The following is an 18673-nucleotide window of genomic DNA, read 5'->3' as shown; positions in this document are numbered from 1 at the left end:
AATTCAGATTTGATGTGGAGTATTTAATGCCTGGGTAACTTGGGGAACTCTGATCAGATCTTTGCTGTGCTAAAGGGCAGGAATTCTGCCCTCAAGCCCAGATGGAAGTGTGGATGCTCTTGTGCTGGCTTAAGAGTGTGGGGCCTGGTGGAGGGCGGTTCTCTATCCTCTCATCCACCTGCATTCAGGGCCCCTAAACATTCAGAAAATCATGCTCTCATCCTTTGTTGTTTTCATGGACAGATCTTTCTAGTGAAGCCACTTGAGAAAGCAAAACTTAAGACTAGCTACCTAGAGAAAGCTGGGTCTCCTGCCCAATGAAAGCTACAGCTAGTTTAACTTGAGTTCTGTGAAATCATTAGTTTTTAGAGAAAGACATTTGAATTTGAACATGGAGCATAAAGAAACTGGCAGACCCGAATATTATATGATCGATTTATTTAGCCAGGCTGCAGAAATGAGCATTTTATGAGAATTTGTGGAAAGGCTCAAGTCTCATATTTAAAAAATATTTTTCCTCAAAAAACTAGCCCTATTCATCCAATTATTTTGGTGGTCTTATACATAGGGCTGAGCATATAGGAAAACAGTAATACAGTATGTATGATTATTTCTGCTGCAGGGACCCAGAAAAGGACCAATTACCCTTCTACATGCTAGTGAACAAACCAAAATCTATTATCACCTTTAATCCATTAAAACCCTTTATCAAAGGCTACAGAGGCAATGGCAGGTCTAGAAGTCTCTACAGGAGGGGTCAGGGATGCAGTCCAATTGGAAATGGGATGAATGCTAGGGGCTTGACTTGATGCTGGGTATGCATAACAAACACACAGTTTACATGTTATGTTTCTGATTAATAATAATAGCAAAGCCTTCTAAAAATGCATTTATTCACATTTTAGGAAAATTCTAATTGTCTGTATCAAAGAATGTAATTATTTTTAAATTCAAGTGTCATAGGTCTGCTAGTGGAGATAAGGTGAGTGTGTGTATGTGTGTGTGTGTGTGTTTGAGGGTGGGGGTGTTCCAAAGCTTCCCATTCCACCTCTATCAAAGTCATTTGGAAATGGAGTCTAAACATCATTTTAAATCACTTCTGTTTTCTTGGTTCTGAGTTTTACAAATCACACTGTTTCAAATTTTCTTTAGCTAGATGTTTCCATTTCAAGAGCCTATCATTTAAATCAAAGCTTTTATATGTAAGTCTTTTTCATTCTAGCCCCTAGATCCTAAAGATCTGGTTTCCCAATGTCCAGGATTTCCATCTGCATCTACTCTGATTGCATGTGTCAGCCTGACATTCCCAGGGTCCCTCTGGATAACTGAAGAGGAGCCTGTGCTTCTGGGTGGAATTGGGTTTGGAGGGCACAGTGAGAGCTGCCTCTTTTGTCCTCGCCCAGCTCGCTCCTGGGGGAGCCATCTTCAGCAGCCCCAAACCACGTCTTTGCGTACTCTTCCTGAGCACATTAGAAGGTGCAATCCTTACCGCAAGTTTCTATGCTTAATTCACACTAGCAAGCAATCTTTCTAGTCAAGGGGACTGATTTAATGGCAAGAACATTTTATTTCCCTCCGGGTAGGTAGAAACAGTTGGACTCTAATTCTTAAGAGCCTTTGTTCAGGAACATCTGGGTTGAAACTACTGTAGTTAACAGATGATGTTGGCAGTAAAAAAAAGAAGGCTTTGTATAATGTCGTTGTCAAATTTGGTAGACCTCTACTTAATAATTATCAAGAAAGCAATCTAACTTTTTATTACAACAGTTTTATTGCAGATTGCTGGTTTAAGACCATTTTGTGACGTGGCATTTTTTTTTTTTAAAGAAGGCATTTCTATTCCCCTGTAATTATTTTTGCAACCGGTGACAACTTTCTGCATTGGACATATTGAGACATTTTATTTTAGAAACCAAGAGATAAATTCTGGCTATCTTAAGGCTAATTTCTTCCTGTTTATCACATTGTGAAAGCTTTCTTGCTTCTTTCTAATACCCTACCTCACCCTAAGCCTTTTTTCTCACCTACCCTAGTCCTGTATGTGTTAAAACACCATAGACTGAGTAAAGCCATAGAATGACTATAGAGCTTGGTTGAGCAAAGCCCATTTTGCTTCACCAAAAAAATGATATTGAATAATGCAAGTAAATATGTAATCTCAGGACATCAGTTCTAGGTAGCCTGAAGGCCCATTCCTGAGAATGAACCCCTTGGAACAGGATCTGTAGACAGTCCCAAGGAGAAATTTCTGTCTATATTTTAGAATTGTACTTACATCATGGCATAGTGGATTGAAGGCAAAAATTAGATCCCCAGAGCATGTCACTGTTACTTCCTTCTACGGCCTTCTTTTCCAATCTGTCTGCTTCTAAGGAGCAAGACAAGTTAAGAAGCATCTTGTTTCAGGATTCTGTACCCACTTCCAAGCCTTCTCTGCCTAAACTAGCCTTTCCTAGTTTACCACTTTATCTCCTCTGTGTCATTCCAGCAACTCATGACGTTCTGCTCCCCAGTCTTTCATACATGTATTTAATCAGCATTTAGTCAAAGCTTACTCTCTGCTCTTTGCAAAATACCAGGGAGACAAAGCCATGTCTTGCACTGAAGAAGCTCAGTCTTGAGGGCAGAGAGATGAGTAAACAAGTGATGACCACAAATCCAACACCCAGTCTCCTGTTTACTTGCCTTGATCTGCTCTTCTCCACTGGCACCTCAACAGAGGCTGCACCTCTGCTGCAGCCTTAAGCCCAGGACCCTGACGTTGGCAACTCTTTGTGGCAGAATCTAACAAAAAACTGTCATTTTAACAGGGGGAGACATAGTTGTGTTTCCAATGTAAATTGTAACTTACTCAAGATTTGTATTTTGCAAACTTCCAGACTATGATACTCATTACAGCAGAGATTAAAAGCTTAGATGCCTGTAGGGGGCAGGCCATTAGCAACAAAGAGTGGAAGAGAGAGGAGATCTGAGACACAGGGAGCGGGGGGGACTGTGGCTCATTGGAGAGCACATGTCCCATTCAGAGGGTTAAGTGCTTCGAAGCTCTGGTCCCTTTTAGCCATACAAAATGTGGCTCCAGGGTGGCCATATCTGATTTATCAAGGAAAGCTGAAAAGCTAATTTTTATATGAAATCACCTGTTGGTATCTAATTCCAGTTTTTTAAAAACGCTGCACTGAGCAAATAGAGCAAGTCTGCTTGTTGGGCTTCTGGCCCCCACTTCATTTCCTCTGCTTTGATGAGAAGCGTCTGTGTAGCACACTGCACTGAGACTTGATTTCTACTTTGACATTTCTACATAAAAGTTGTTTAGCCTTGAACAAGTTGCTTGATTTCCACTTTTGTTTTTCTACGTAAAGGCCATTTGACTTTGGGCAAGTCACTTTCCCCTCTTTTGACCTCAGTTGGTCATCTGTATAAGAAGCACAGGCCCAGCCAACTTTGGGAGCCTGAGTCTGAAAATCTGCAGCTGTGGCACTATTTGCATATGATCACCTGGTTTATATCACTCTGTCCCTTTCCTCTTTGCGTCTTCGGCTAGTGAGCAAAGGTTTGTTTTGGGCCAGAGGGCTTCTTAAAAAGAGACTTCCATAAGGCAATATAGAATCATCCAAGATATGTATTCGAAAGTTGTGAAAGAGGACTCAGAGATCTGCTGGCCCACTCCTTGCTAGATTAAGGAATGTGCACAAGGCCACATAGATTTTATTGACTTTTCTGCATTAGAAAGCTCCTTTCTTTTAAATCTAGTTGGTAAATGGTATCATAGTAGCTAGGAAGACATACTTCACCATTACTATGAATTGTTTCTTCCCTTCTCACCAGTAGGATCAGGTCTTTACAGCAATTAAGATCCTTGATCCCATGAACTGCCAGACTCCCAAACTGGCGTGGCCATTGCTCATAGAATAACAGCTGAGTGGCCTCTTCATAATCCATGCTAAGTTAAGACCAGTCTTTTCTTTGAGTTTTTGGCATTTAGGTGCTATTTACATTAGAAAGTGATTACTTAATCTGGTAATTTGGTTCAACAAATACTGCATAAGCCATCTGATACTTAAAACAACTTAAGCTCCAGAAGTAACAGCCCCGTCAATGGTGCATGTTGACGGTGCTCTATGGGACAAATTAAGAAGAACATTTTCCCAGCTGTAGTTGGATACATGGCTTGGTGCTTAAGCCAACTGAATGATCAGCACAAAGCCCAGGTCATTAGAGTCTGACAGGAATCAGAAAACCTGCAAATCACTGGGAGGGCCCAAATATGCCTGGATGAAAGTGGTCCTTTGAAATCTGACTGTCTGTTCAGAGCAATATCGGGGACCGTGACTTCACATGAAAGAATGAGCAGTTGCTCTTATTAGTGGAGAGCATGGGGCCTTCACCAGTACCTTACCTGCAAGCGACACATCCACAAGGCCAACACATCTGATTATGTTGCTTTTCAATTTAAAACTGACACAAAGCCTCCCATTCCACTTAGAATAAGCTGCAGACTCCTTGCCGTGGTCAGCAAAGGCTTCATGATCTTGCTCCTGCCTAGCCCCTAGACCTATCACTCTAGACTTTTCTCAATCAGCTGGAGTCTCTCTGTCTTTATTGCTGATCCTCAAAAACCCTGAGTTTCTTCCTGCCTCAGGGCCCATGCACTCGCTGTTTCCACTCCCCAGAAAGCTCTTTCTCTGGATCCTTTCATTGCCTGCCTCTTCTCCTCATGCTCCTGTGCTCTGTGCTCTAGGGTCACTTCCTCAAAATGATCCTCCTGGACCATTGCAAATAACATACCTTCCAAGTTCCTCTTTATCCTGTTAGGTTGTTTTATTTTCTGCATAGTACTTGTCCTCATCTGGAAATTTATTCCTTATTCACTTATATATTTGCCTATTGCCTATCTCTCCCAAGACAAAATAGGCTTCACTGAGGATGAAGATGTTGTATATCTTGCCAGGCACTAGCTGGAGACCTTGGACAAGTTACATGGGCTTTCTGAGCCTTAGTTTCATTACCCGTAAAATAGAGATATAAATAGAAGTGTGAATAACGAGGGTAATATCTCCCTCTTTGGGATATCACGGGGATTGAGACCACCAAGAAAGGCCCTGACCTGTGCCCCAGCCTCTCCTCCCCCTTAGAATGCTGGAACTAAATAACCATCAGCTCATTTCTTAATCTAGCAGTCAACTAATGTTTTATTATCCAAAATGTCCATAAAACGTAAGTGATAATGCTCATAGTAGAAACTTGTAATATAATATATAATTCTTTTTTTGTTGGTGTGAGCTTTTATTTCTATGAGCATATAAATATATATTTTCATCAAATTGTATCATGTTATTCACATGTTCATATCCATATAATATTATTTGTTGACCTTTTACCTTGAAATATTCTTCAGAAAGTTATTTTGAATGCTATTACTATATTGTACCATACTTTACTTAACCATTGCCTCATTATTGGACATTTAGGTTGCTTTCAATTTTTTTTACTCTGTATAAATATTACTACCTTGAACATCTTTGTGTATAAATATTTTACTGGACCTTTTATTATTTTCTAAGAATTGAACCCCGCTAAGTCGAAATCATTCATTTGTTGAGCTTCTCTATATCAGTGGTTCCATATATGGCACTATGGGGAATTTTAAACAAGCCCCAAACTCTTAAAGAAGTTATGCTGGTTGAGGAGAGAAAGTTCCTACACATGAAACATCAGGAGTAGCCACAGTCAGTATAAAATTGACGAAGGGCTAAATGATGTGGCTGCAGAGAAGGTGCTGGAGGAGTTCTGAGAATAGAAAATCAGAGGCTGGCAGCAGCTGGAGAAGACCTACACAGAAGGCTAGATTTGACATGGGCCTGGAAGGATGGGTGGGGTGGAGAGGCAAGGAGAAGACATTCCCGGGGGGTAGGAACAGCATCAGTGAAGGCCTGGAGGCAGGAATGAGCTAGCCTCAAAGCTGTCTGGGCTGCGGGCATGAGCACTGGGCAGATGAGGTAAGACAGCTTGGATGAAGCCAGGAGTGACAGTGCTGCAGACATGTGCTGGGCAGTTACACGGAGGCTAAAGATTATTACCATCATTCCGAGCGCACAGGGGTCTGCTTGGAACAACAATATGAGCTATTTGCACAAAAGACAAAATGGAATCCAAATAACAGGTCCAGCTGCTCCAAATACCTCCCTCCCCCTGCAGTTAACATTTTACTACCCAACTAAGTAGCTAATGAATCTGGCCAGGCATGAATCCCCAGGCATAAATCCCTGCTTGGGGTCTGTGTCTAGACATCCAGACCTGAGCGCAATTTGCACTTGGAACATTCAGCGCCTTATCACTTGCAAGAAATCAGGTTTAATGGGGAAGATGGGGAGGTGTCGCTCCCACCCCCCTACCTTTGGCACAGTGACTGTGGAATGAGGGTCTCTTGCATAATGACTGCATTAGGAGATGGAAAGGTTGCAACAGTGTTTGTTATGTGGCTCTGGTTGTTCGGAAGCACTGACTAGGAGGTTTCTCCATTTCATTGCAGGCTGTGTTTTGTGAAGCTCAAGCTCCTAATGATAGCCATTGAGTACAAGTCCGCCAATCGAGAGAGCCGGTAAGTTTGGCATGACCCAGCAGCCAGCTGACATTATGATGGTGAGAATGCGCACAGAACGCTCAGTCCACTTCTCCTTTTTTACACATTATTTCTTTGCTTGTAACCCTGATGCAATACCTCTCTGACCCTAGGGCACATTTCAAGGCATGCTCAACTAAACACTGCCGCTTCTATCTCAGAGCTGCCTGGCGTCCCAAGCCCACTGGGCATTCACAGAGAGTTTCTCCAGGGGAAAGCGATGAGGCATCTCAGTCTCCACCCAATCATGTCAACTTGTACTTTTCACCCCTCAGCATGAAACAAGGGGACAGACCCTGTCCTAAACCCATTTTTTTTACTGCTGTGAGCAAAAAGCAGGTGGACTCTGGTCTCCTTCACAGCAAGCATGGGGTAGGGTTGTGATGGTAGATACCAGCTCTCTTGATAGCCAAATTACAAGCAGCCTGTTGTGTACCATATGTGCTTCTCCCGGTGCTACTGAAATCCAGGTGGCGTAATATCAGCCTCATGTAAATTAGCCAGGAGAGCAGGGCTCAGAGGCAGGAGCCCTCTTTATTTATTTATTTTGCACTTAATTATGTGCAAATCACACTGATGAGGACCTGGGTCTGGTTGGAATAGATAACACCCCAGTCAATATATGAGTTCATGCTGGAAGAAGGAAGCCTCACATAAACAAGGAGTTTTGTTGATGGAGTACTGTACGCATTACAGATGAAATACAGATGGTTTTTGCTTCCCACTTCTTAGCAATAGTTTTGGGGGAAAGAGAGCTCATTGAGAGATGCCCGGGCTTTTGTCCTCTGAAATGACATTCATGGTTTGCTCCCACCTATAGAAAATTAGTCATCCTGTACATGCCCAAGTGTGGAGTACAGATGCACTCCAACATAGGCCTCAATAACTCAGCAGAGTGCAGGGCAAGACTAGAAGTTTCCTACTATCGTCATTTAAGGAGTTTTCATTATCTGGATGAATGACTTAATAAAGCCAGCCTTCCAAATGTGCAGTCTGTGTCTCTATGACAAAAACACTGGACTGTAAGCAAGTCGATCGAATGTTCTCTGTTACCTTAATCTCCAGATCAGATTGCTCACAAAGTCAATCTGATCAAATGTTAAGCTATTTTGAAAATCCAAATCAACCAGCACAAAGAAAAAATGGGGGGCCAGCCCGGTGGTGCAGCGGTTAAGTTCACACGTTCCGCTTCAGCAGCCCGGGGTCCGCTAGTTCGGATCCAGGGTGTGGACATGGCACTGCTTGGCAAGCCATGCTGTGGTAGGCGTCCCACGTATAAAGTAGAGGAAGATGGGCATGGATGTTAGCTCAGGGCCGGTCTTCCTCAGCAAAAAGAGGAGGATTGGCAGCAGTTAGCTCAGGGCTAAACTTCCTCAAAAAAAAAATGGTAGATTTGGTGGCCACATGTAGAACATGGCCATAGCAGTTAACAAATATGTATACAGATATACATTCTTCTTTTCTTTGTTGGCAAAATGAAGAACATTATTTGCAAAACCTTAGAGCCCTGGATATTTGCTGTTCAACAGATAAGGTGGATGTCTCTGGGATTGCTGCTTGCCCATGTTGTTGCCAATACTGACTTGTACCTGTCTTGGGGAAAATGTGTATCCTGGGTTTTTGCAAACGATATTCTTCATGTTGCCAAGTTAGTAAATCTTTGTGTAATTCAGCGTTCTCTCTTCATCACTTTTGTGCATCTCTCAAAAAAGTGTGATGATGTGGGTGATGCTGATGCTGAGTAGTGTTTCTCGGCCATTCCAGAATAATTTCATGGCAGAAGACTGCACCCTGAACCTTGACCAGTCATCTCCCACCTGCCACCATTTGGTCACAAGGAGGGAGGGTGAAAGGCTGTTAATGATTCAGTGTGAATCTGCTGTCACCAGTTTAAGAAAATAACTCATAGCTCTCCCTGAAGACAAAAGTCTTTTCTTTGATGGGCCCTCCAGTTAATTCACAAGTCTGATGTTTTCAACAAAGCTTTGTTGATAGTTTTTTAGATTTTTTTTTTTTTTTTTCAGAAAAGGGCAGAAAGAACTTGTTTGGCTTTGTTTTGGCTTTCTGTGTGCGGTTACTAGCTTTAATCCTCAAAAGTGGCTTGGTCTCAGTGTGGAAGCACGTTGGTTCTTGTGGAAAAAGGTGTGTTTGAGGGAATGTGGATCATGTCTTTGAGAAAACACAGGACTTCTCAAACACAGTATCCATGTTAAGATGGATCAAGATTTGACCCTTCCTGAGATAATAATTTTGAGTTTTTTCTTCATTTAAAGATTTCGCATTTTTTTTCCTCTCACATTTTCTCAGTGACCGGATGTTAAAATTCAGACAACCCCGCTTCTCCTGCCCGCCCCTGCCTCCAACCTGTGTTTAACTACCTCCTTTGTGGTTGTTTCACCCCATGATACTGTTTCCATGCTTTGCTGAAAAACCTTGTTTTCACATACATCCTTCAAATAATTCGAAACAAAGGTTTTATTCCTTCTTTCCTTCTGGTGTCAGTCAATTTATTATCAAGTTGTTTGATTTTAAACTCTTTTCTTGTCGTTTTGCAGAAGCCGAAAGCGGTATGCACTCTTCGTTAACTTTCCTTCCACTGTTCACCCTCTGTCTTCACTTCTAACCACAGGACTAACCATTTGCCAAGAATTCAGGAAGATAGAGATTATATATATGTGTATATGTATATATAATCTCATTCCCTTGTCTAGTATATATATATATTTTTATATATATGTATATTTTTATATAAACACCTCTCCAACTAGAGTACATAAAAATTGAAAGTAGCATATTGCTTTTCTTGTTGGATTTGTTGATTCTTTTGGATGACGCACTAACTTCTTTGCAGGAAATCTAAAAAAAATGAAAGGCACGATCCCGTTTTCAGTCCTGGCACCAATGATGGGAACAAATGTTATTAAAGTTGAAAAGGAGGGTGTGTCTCTCCAGCCCTTGGTGTCTGTTTCTGTCCTGTCCTGATGTGTCTTGGTGTCCGCCAGACTCTGTGGTGCCATTTGTCTGCATACCACATCCACATTCCCAGTGACCTCCTCCTCCCTGTGTCTAGTTCGAATTTGTAGAGCAGAATTTGTGTTCTTTTATCCACAAAACAGAGACCAAGCCCTTACACTTAACTCTCTTTCCTTACACTTATTTTGATGATAATATTTTGTATTTTTTATTTCTCAGGCAGTACTCAGTACAGACTTAGAATACTGCTACTAAATTGCTAGATTATCACTTTTGATTTACTAAATGAGTACTGTTTATTGAGATGAACTCATGGCTTTATCTTTTTCCTAATGTGTTTGGGCATATTTCTTAATATGAAGCATCTCAACTTTCACCATGTGACCTCACCCTGTTTTGCTGCTGTTTTATGTTGCATGAAGCATGACTAAATCTTCATTGACTGTTTTTTTTAATTTGGGGGTTAACATTTTTACTGTAGTTTTTCAATAATGTGTTCTCTAAGACAGTATTGTTGAAAACATACCATTGAGATGCCTACTAGTTCATCTTCTCAAGAGTTGTTTTTCTTCATAGTTGTCATCACTGTCATATTTATGTTTGTACTTGTGTGTGTGCGTGTGTGTGCGTGTGTGTATCTGAAATTCTTTCCAAAGTCAGATTCTTATATGATTTTTTGAGTAGATGTGTGAAAATAGAGGTGGCTTCCTGTCAGTTTGGTATTATTGATATGATCCAACTGCGAGAAGTTACTGCAACACTTTGCATCTTCAGAGGTCCACAGTGGTTGCACCTCTACTGTTGGCTTTTGGCCTTTGAGTCTTTTTATCTTGTGGTGAAGGCATGTTGTGATGTAGGCATGACTTGTCCTAAAGTGTACCAGAAAGTGACATGGCTTGCTCCCAGAACCAAATATCCAGCATTGTCCTTCCCAAAGGAACTACCTCTTCCCCATCTCATATGGCTGCTTTTTTTCCTTATGTGCAAAGTATATTTTAAAATACCATTTCTAAAATTATTGAGATTGATTTAGGCTAAGCAAGTCTTTGCCCGTATCATTGGCAGACCGCAGTGGTGGTCATTCAAGTCTGACCAACTGGGAGCAATCTTTATTAAGCTGTCTCTGTGTAAGTGAACTGGGCTTAAGTATACTGAAGCATGGAATACACAACTGTGTCTCCTAAATATATTTTATTAGTAAAAGTGTGTGTGTCTAGTTGTGTGGGACTCTAGCAGCATGTATTTTAAGGCCCAGAAGAAATGAAAAGTTCCAAAAAGGCAATAAGATTTGAGATTTGGGGTTTCTGTAGGCTGTGTCCTAACACAGCCCACAACCAGAGGGCAGTTGTGCTCCCTGAGAGGCGAAACAATTGGTTCAAAGCCCCACCCAATAGCAATTGTCTATGACCTTGTATGGTCAGAGAGGCAACTTCCCAGGGGCGTGATTCATCTGGGCACAGCATGAACTGAAGGCCTTGATGGTTCTAATTCTCTTGCTCTTGTTAATGAAGTCCCAGTAGCTTGCTAGACACATATGATTACCATGTATCAAGTACAAACTATATTCTCACGTGAGTGATATTTTAGCACTTGCTTGGGGAATGGTACATTACACCTACCAAAAATGGAATGGGGAGGAGAGAAATACACACCTGTCATATTTATCCATAATGGATAAAAGTTTCCTTTAAAAAATATGTTTCAGTTGAATTACCAACTGTTTCTATATTTACATATTTATACTTTCTGCATCTAGGAGATTGTTAGCTCATCTGCCCACCTCCTAGAAGAAGTGTGATCCCTCCTTTGGTTGGCATGAGCGATGAGATTGTAGCTTGGTCTTACTAGAGAGGGAAAGGAACGCTTTTGGAACTGAGGCCAATGATTTATGTTTTTCGTTCATTCAGTAAACAGTTGAAAAGTGCCTATTGCATGCAGGGCTCAAAGCTTGATACTAAGAGAAACATATTTACAAAAGTAAATAAAACATGATCAGACCTTTCACTCCTTTACCCAACTGTGAGTTCCTTACACAAAATATGTATTTGCTCCATACAGTGGGTGAGGAATCAGAGACTAAGTCTAGATTCAAAACCAGCCTAAAGGGGGCTGGCCCCGTGGCCGAGTGGTTAAGTTCACGCGCTCCGCTGCAGGCAGCTCAGTGTTTCGTTGCTTCGAAACCTGGGTGCGGACATGGCACTGCTCATCAAACCACACTGAGGCAGTGTCCCACATGCCACAACTAGAAGGACCCACAATGAAGAATATACAACTATGTACTGGGGGGCTTTGGGGAGAAAAAGAAAAAAAATAAAATCTGTAAAACCAGCCTAAGAGCAAAAGAAAAAGAGAGAACAAGAATCCTTGGGGAAGAGACCACACCAGCCTTTCGCCTCCAGCTGCCACTGAATGTTTTCACTGGAAATGAACAAGGTCATACAAGAATGGGGATCATTTATAGGTTCCTTGAAATGAGAGAAAGCTTGCCCTTGCCAAGATGTCCCTAATGGAATTCTGCTAATTGATCTGTGGGTATTTTTCTTAGAGATTTTCTTGATTCTCCACATGACACATCTCAAAGTTTATCTCTGATAAACTAGTGAATTAGACAAAGTTGGAGCCAGAGATTAATTTCAAGTGATGCACAGGGAGGGAGACCTTTGGCAGTCATAAGAACAAAACAAACTTGACGTTGGATATTCTTTTAGGAGATCAAAGATCTTTGGAAAGATTTGTGTATTCCCATTAGAAGGTCAATAACAAATTCTAAGAGTAGTAGGCACTTTGCCGGGAAAAAAAGTTACTTCCGTCTAGGATCCTTATCTTTTTATATTTTTGAAAGAGAAAGATTAAACTTTATTTAAACTTTATAGATTTGGAATGTGCATAGAAGACTTAATGTCTAAAATATTGAAAAGGCTAATATATTTCCCCAAAGTCTTTGAAACTTTGTACCTTTACACAGGGAGTACTATAGTAGTGGTCCCCTGGAATCAGGGACACATGGTTCTTTGCCAAACCCTTAAATATATGAGTGGAATCCAGCACAATGGGCATCTTTGTGTATCTAGACTTCTCTCCTTCGTTATTCTCAAGAGCTGGGCTCATCCTTTTGATTTCCACCCAGAAGTCTGCCTTAGCCTAATCCAGATAGCTGTGAATGATACAGCCTCAGACCTCATGCAGAGATGACTTAAACCCTCTCACCCCGTCATAGAGAACAAGAGGGCATCCTGGAGTAGCTTGGTCAGTCATGTCGTTTGGAGGTTCTTTGGTGCCTTACACAATCAGCCATAAGGTTTAAGGAACAGAGACACTCCACTGTGCAGCCAAAAGCCGGTCCAAATTACCCCATCTCCAGATGTTATGCAGCAATAAGATGTTTTGGATACTGCAGTCAGTAAAAAGGTCTTTCACTGACAATGGGTACCTCCTGGGTAGTTTATTAGCACCCAAGAACAAAATGGAGAGCTATGATGCTGTGAGAGATTATTTACTTCTCATTTAGTTGCTGTAATCACCTTTCTTACCATTAATAGTGACCATGTATTAGGGATCTACTATGTGACAGTCACTCAGCACATAGTATGTACTTTAATTCTCTTAGTGACACTGTAAGCTAGTGATTATTCACCCCGTTTTACAGACGAGGAGAGTGAGGCTTAGCTGCATCCACATGCCCAGGGCCAGACCCTGAACTTGTAAGGCCTGACAACTGCACCTGCTTGTTTAACCAACATTGGCAGAAAACCTGAGACTTAAAAAAAATCTGCCTTACATCTGTGCCCCAAATCGTTCCTTTCCACCTCTTCACTAAAGCAAGCTTGAAGGCTATAATAAATTCTTTCAACCTGCAGTCTCTGGAATGCCAATCCCAAATGCTCACTGGAGGCCACTGCTTGTTCACTGTTGATAAAGAACAGAGGAAATGAAAAGAAACTTTCCATTGATAGGAGCCTTGCCATCATTGTATTCGCACCATGACACAGTGGGATGGATCATGGGAGTGCAGCTGCTGAAGCACATAATGTACAAATGGGAAATGGTTCTGTGCGAGGCTTGTTTTACACATATGTATCACCCAGACACTGATGAGTGTCCAGTTTCTCCTTTTGAATTGTGTTGTTGAAATCATGATAGGGTTTTTTTCACTCAGAAGCTTTTTTTATACTCTTATATGAATACATATTAGAAAGTAGACTTTTCCTACTTTAGGAATTAACTCCTTTAGACCCCAGAAGTACCTGGAATTTTTTGTGTGTCCTTGTACAATATTCTGGACTGTACAGTTCTTCACCCTGTAACTTCATCTCATTGTAGACAGGATATTTTGATATGAAGTCCTGTGTTCCGTTCCATGGAGCCAGCTAAAGAAAATCTGAAAATTCCGTTGGAAATGAAATATACTTTTGGCTTTTTTTACAATAATAAATAATAAAAGTAACAGGAACCAACATGCATTTAGCCTTCTGGGCATTATCTCCCTTAATTCTCTGAAGAAAGACCGTGATTATCATCATCCCTAACTTGTAGATGAGGAAATTGAGTTTTAGGGAGGTTTAGTAACCCACCAAAGTCAGACAGCTACTAAATAGCAAGGCTGGAATTTGGAGCCAATTTCTAATTACAGAGCCAGGGCATATAAGAACTGCCTTGCAGGAAAGAGGGTAAGAAAATGTGTAAAATCCAGAATTCTGCCTTCTAAAACAGCATATTTAATTGGCTTTGAAAAAAGAATCCATCTAAACTGTATAAGGCCTGAATCTTTTCTCGTGATCTTGAAACGTCAGAGCGCTAATAGACCAGCACGAAGAGCGGGTGCAGGGTAATTAGTCGGTGCCGGTACAATGCTGCTGCCCATTGCAAGCTGTGCTGTCAGTGTGGCCTGCTGCTTCCTGATCTGTGAGGATTCTCGTTGTTGCCTGTGGTTCTCGGGCAGAACAGTCAAATCTTCATGGACTCTTGCTGTTATTTAGCGTTAAAAACAGCGATGACACAGGATTGGTCACCTTCTGTTAGCTCTTGTTATGGGTAAGAGTGGATATTCTTATGATGACAATTATTTTGCGATAATCATCTACTCTGAGTTGTCCCAACAGGAGAAAAGTTCACCTGAGTCCTTCCTATGTTGCTACATCACTGCATTGGCTACAGCACGTTTCTGGAATGGTTTTACCAGCAGAAAAAGATTACATGTTAATTGTCCTCCTCCATTTTGATTGTTTTAGACTGTTGAGGACTTCCTTTAGCCTGATTCCAAACATTTATTACCTTAAATACCAGCTTTTCAGATCAAAGAATCTCTCTGTTGTATACACTGCTGCATTTAGTGACCCAACTTGCCTGTCCATTCAGCCCAGAGCCTCATCTCAGTCTCTGTGTAAAACATTCCTGTATTCTGTTTTTGATCTGCATAAAATTAAACTTGTTTATTTCACCCATTTATTAGACTAGTATACATTTATCTCTTCTGTCAGTCCAAACACAACTTTGTCAGCTAATCTATTTCTACCACTCTGAAATAGGACAGGGTAATTCTAGGTTCATAGTTCCCTGCAGGGAAAGTTTTCTTAGGGGTAATTTGCATTTGTTTTCTAATGAGTTTGCCCCAATCAGGATGTACTACACATGCACCTTATTCAAGCACTCCCATCCATTTTTGTAAACAGCAGACTGGAATCATTAGGTATTTCCAACTGCTGACATTTTCATTTTTCACTTTTCTGGTAGACCTAATTCTTTCTACATAGGCTGCACATGGAATCTACTTCCATGTTCTTCTCAGTGTCATGCAGCTGTTCTGTTTGCTTCTGCATTGGTCACAGGTGTCTTGTACCATTCCCTGCAGTAACACGTGGTATGTATACATATATGTGTCTGTATACATATAGGGGTCCCATTAATGCTCTGTCATGTAATGAGAAATTGGTGTGGCAGTAGCTTTATTAGACCAATAACACTCAATGTTGACCATCCATTAGCAGTTTCCAAGGGGAAACATTATTAGAACTTTGCTTTAAGTCAGAAGCCCATCATGGCAGCCTCATTATACAAACCCAGCCTTAAAACCTAGATTTGCTTTGATTTCTGCATTTGGGAGAATGCCAGCCTGGAACTTAAGCAGTAGAGCTTTATGATGGCATTATTCAACTAAACGTGTGGGACAGTGGACATCAGGCTCTAGACAAAAATCTTTGGGGAAAGAATGGTGGGCCCCCTATAAAATTAACAGCACAGTGTGCCTTCAAAGTTTTACTCAGAGTGTGACCTCACAAATGTGTCTTCTTTGTTTGTTTTTGTTCGTTGAGCAGTATATTAATTAATCCTGGAAACCATCTTAAGATCCAAGAAGGTACTTTAGGATTTTTCATCGCAAGTGATGCCAAAGAAGTTAAAAGGTAAGAGTTTATTTTCACCTGCCTTTCTTTCTGGCCCAGCTATAGACATCTTGATTCACTGAGCTGGGGCATGCTTCCACTATGTACAAGGCCCTAACCCCAAAACTTCTTGACATGTCTATGGGCATCAAAAGGTGCTAGTCTTAGGAAAAAGAGAGTGTGCTTTCAAATGCTTCCATGGACTCCTCTTCACATAATCAATTCCACATCTTTGACTTAGAATAATAGCATTTTAGAACTAGGAGGGCCTAGTTACCTGCTCCTTCATTTCCCAGATGAGGAAAGTGAGTCCCAAAGAGAATCATCCTGATTCTTAATGACCAGAACAATATAACATAGGACAACTGGCTCCTTGTCTATACTCTTTATTTAATATCATGCATGCAAATTTACTTGAGAATCATCGATTTTCTACCTTGAATGCTGAATGGAATCTCAAAGAGTTTGTATTAACTTCAGATGAAATACTAAGCTGGCTATATTTCTATTTGTGGTCTTCTAGGTAAGCGGCTGAAGTTGTCAGGTTCAATTCTTAAGTATCTGCAGGTACAGCCCAGGATTTCACTGGCCTCAATGTTTTATGACACTTTTATTAGTACCCTTGAACCTGTTTAAGCAGCTTAGGAAATCACAGAGCTCTTTGCAGAACACCATGGAATATTGTTATATTTGATTCTATCCTATGAACTAGAAAAAAAATTAGCAGAAAATGTGACTCACATGGTCAGACAGGTCACTCAGCTCAACAATAATATCACATAAAATATTTTAAATAAATAGTAAATAAATTATAAAAGTCTGTAATTATTTATATAAGCCTATTGTTTTCATTTAATGAGTTCCTACTCAAAGCCAGGCCTGTGCTAGGTGTTCGACATATTTTATTGCTGCTTCTCAAAATAACCTTGTAAGGTAAGTTTTCTAAAACACTCAGGGCTTTGGTTTTCTCATCTGTAAAACTGAGATAAATGAATTGTGCAAGGCCATGCAGCAGATAAGGAAGTGGCAGAGCCCAGATTGGAATTGGTCTTTCCTTTTCGAAAATCCACACATTCTACCAAATTTAATAATACTAGCAAATTTTTGCATAGAGTTTAATGTGTGCCAGCACTGTCCTAAATAGCAGGTGCCAGGTATTGCTGACCTCATTTAACCCTCTCAACAACCTTAGGAGCTTGGGGCATTACTATTCCAGTTTTACATGTGAGGAAGCTGAAGCACTCATGGTTAACTTGCCCAAAGCCACTCTGTGAGTGAGCAGTAAAGCCTGGTTTCAAAACCAGGAGGTTCAGTTCCAGAGCTTGTGTTCTTAATTATTTTCCAAGAGGTGAGCCTGGCATGCTGAGCACAGAGCTATAATATTTGACAACTGATGCTTATTATTTTCTTCCTCTTCACTCTATGCAAACTAGCCATACCAGGTATAGAAGCTTTTAGGGAAAAAAAAATGGGATGGAGAAGCAAAAAAAAAAAATCCTTAAAAGTGAGCTCTCTAATCACTTAAATTTACTTCTGCAAATTGGGAAAGGATTGCCATTATTCAGATGTGGGAGAGGAAAACCTCCTTATCCATTTCATGGAGTATCCCAAGAACAGTGTTCACCTGAGAGAAGAAAGTGAGGGTGAATGGGACTGAAGCCCCCCCAACCTCTGGAAGAGAAAGTTGTGCCCACGTCCAGACTGTGAGATACAAACGCTGAAAGCAGCATCTGAGCACCACGTCCGGGGGCTGGGGAATACAGCGGCACCGCAGATCACATGTGTCTCTCAGATAGCAAATATAACATGAAGCTCCCATTTGTGTAATTCCATTTCCTATTGCATCTCTCACTAATGAATGTCACAAATACCAGGCAGTCCAAAAAACAAATTACCTCCTATATTAGGGAGTGCAGTATGTCTCATTTCACTGCTTTATGGTATTCACAAATACATGCTGACACAATCAGCTACCACACCAGCCTGTAATTTTCCATGGTATGTGATGTGTCAGAGCAAATGCTGTCAGTTAGGGGATTTCAAATAGATGAAGACTGCAGAAAAACCACAGATTGGACATTTGAGATTTGAATGAAACTAAACAAGTTTTGTAGAAATGGAAAAGTAGATTATGATGATCTAGTATTGAATTTGCACCCTCCACTGCAAAAAACAACCAAAGAAGTGAATGGATTCTACCTTGTAGCAAGTTTCAGATGTGGTGTTTTAGGAAAAGAGGAGTGAAACCATCCATTTCCAGTCTTAGAAAGCTCACTTTGGGATGAGCATTTGGGCACTTGTCCTTTAGTTCTTGCCACTAAATAGTTTCCTTTTTAAATAACCTTGGAACATATTCTTTAATGTAAGAGTCACAAAATGGTGCCTCATTGACTCACCTTGGCTTACAGACATAATTCATGTGAGTCACAATTTTAAAAAATAAATTAGTTGCCAAGATGAAGAAGTCATATCTTTATATAAAAATCCTTACTGGTTTTTCCTGAAAAACTGCAGATCCAGCATTACTGAGCAGCATTCTTACACTCATTCATTCATTCATCTCTGTAGGTCAGTCACTTTCTAGAATATTCTATACGAGGTGCTGGGGAAATAGTGGTGAACAACGGCGGGAAGTCCCTGTTCCCATGGGCTCACACTCTAGGGAGGAGAGAGTTGTAGTTTTGTTTATTCATGGTGCAAA

At 40.8% G+C, this 18673-nt stretch overlaps 1 protein-coding gene across 26 annotated transcripts in view; it reads left to right on the top strand.

Moving 5' to 3' along the window:
* KCNMA1 (potassium calcium-activated channel subfamily M alpha 1) overlaps window positions 1-18673 on the top strand; it is a 719065-nt gene that overhangs the window by 551050 nt on the left and 149342 nt on the right. For 18 of the 26 annotated variants that reach the window (XM_008519122.2, XM_008519119.2, XM_070612927.1 and 15 more), the window contains 2 exons: window positions 6533-6601; window positions 15907-15993. In XM_008519122.2, the coding sequence (XP_008517344.1) occupies window positions 6533-6601; window positions 15907-15993 (156 nt within the window). Of the gene's footprint in view, window positions 1-6532; window positions 6602-9177; window positions 9190-15906; window positions 15994-18673 lie in introns of all 26 variants that reach the window. The other 8 variants (XM_070612950.1, XM_070612911.1, XM_070612901.1 and 5 more) reach the window with 1 other exon arrangement.

Source organism: Equus przewalskii, chromosome 1 (genome assembly GCF_037783145.1).
Source record: "Equus przewalskii isolate Varuska chromosome 1, EquPr2, whole genome shotgun sequence".
Taxonomy (NCBI): Eukaryota; Metazoa; Chordata; class Mammalia; order Perissodactyla; family Equidae; genus Equus; species Equus przewalskii.
The sequence above is the reverse complement of the archived record's forward strand: the minus strand, read 5'-3'. Positions and strand labels throughout refer to the sequence as shown.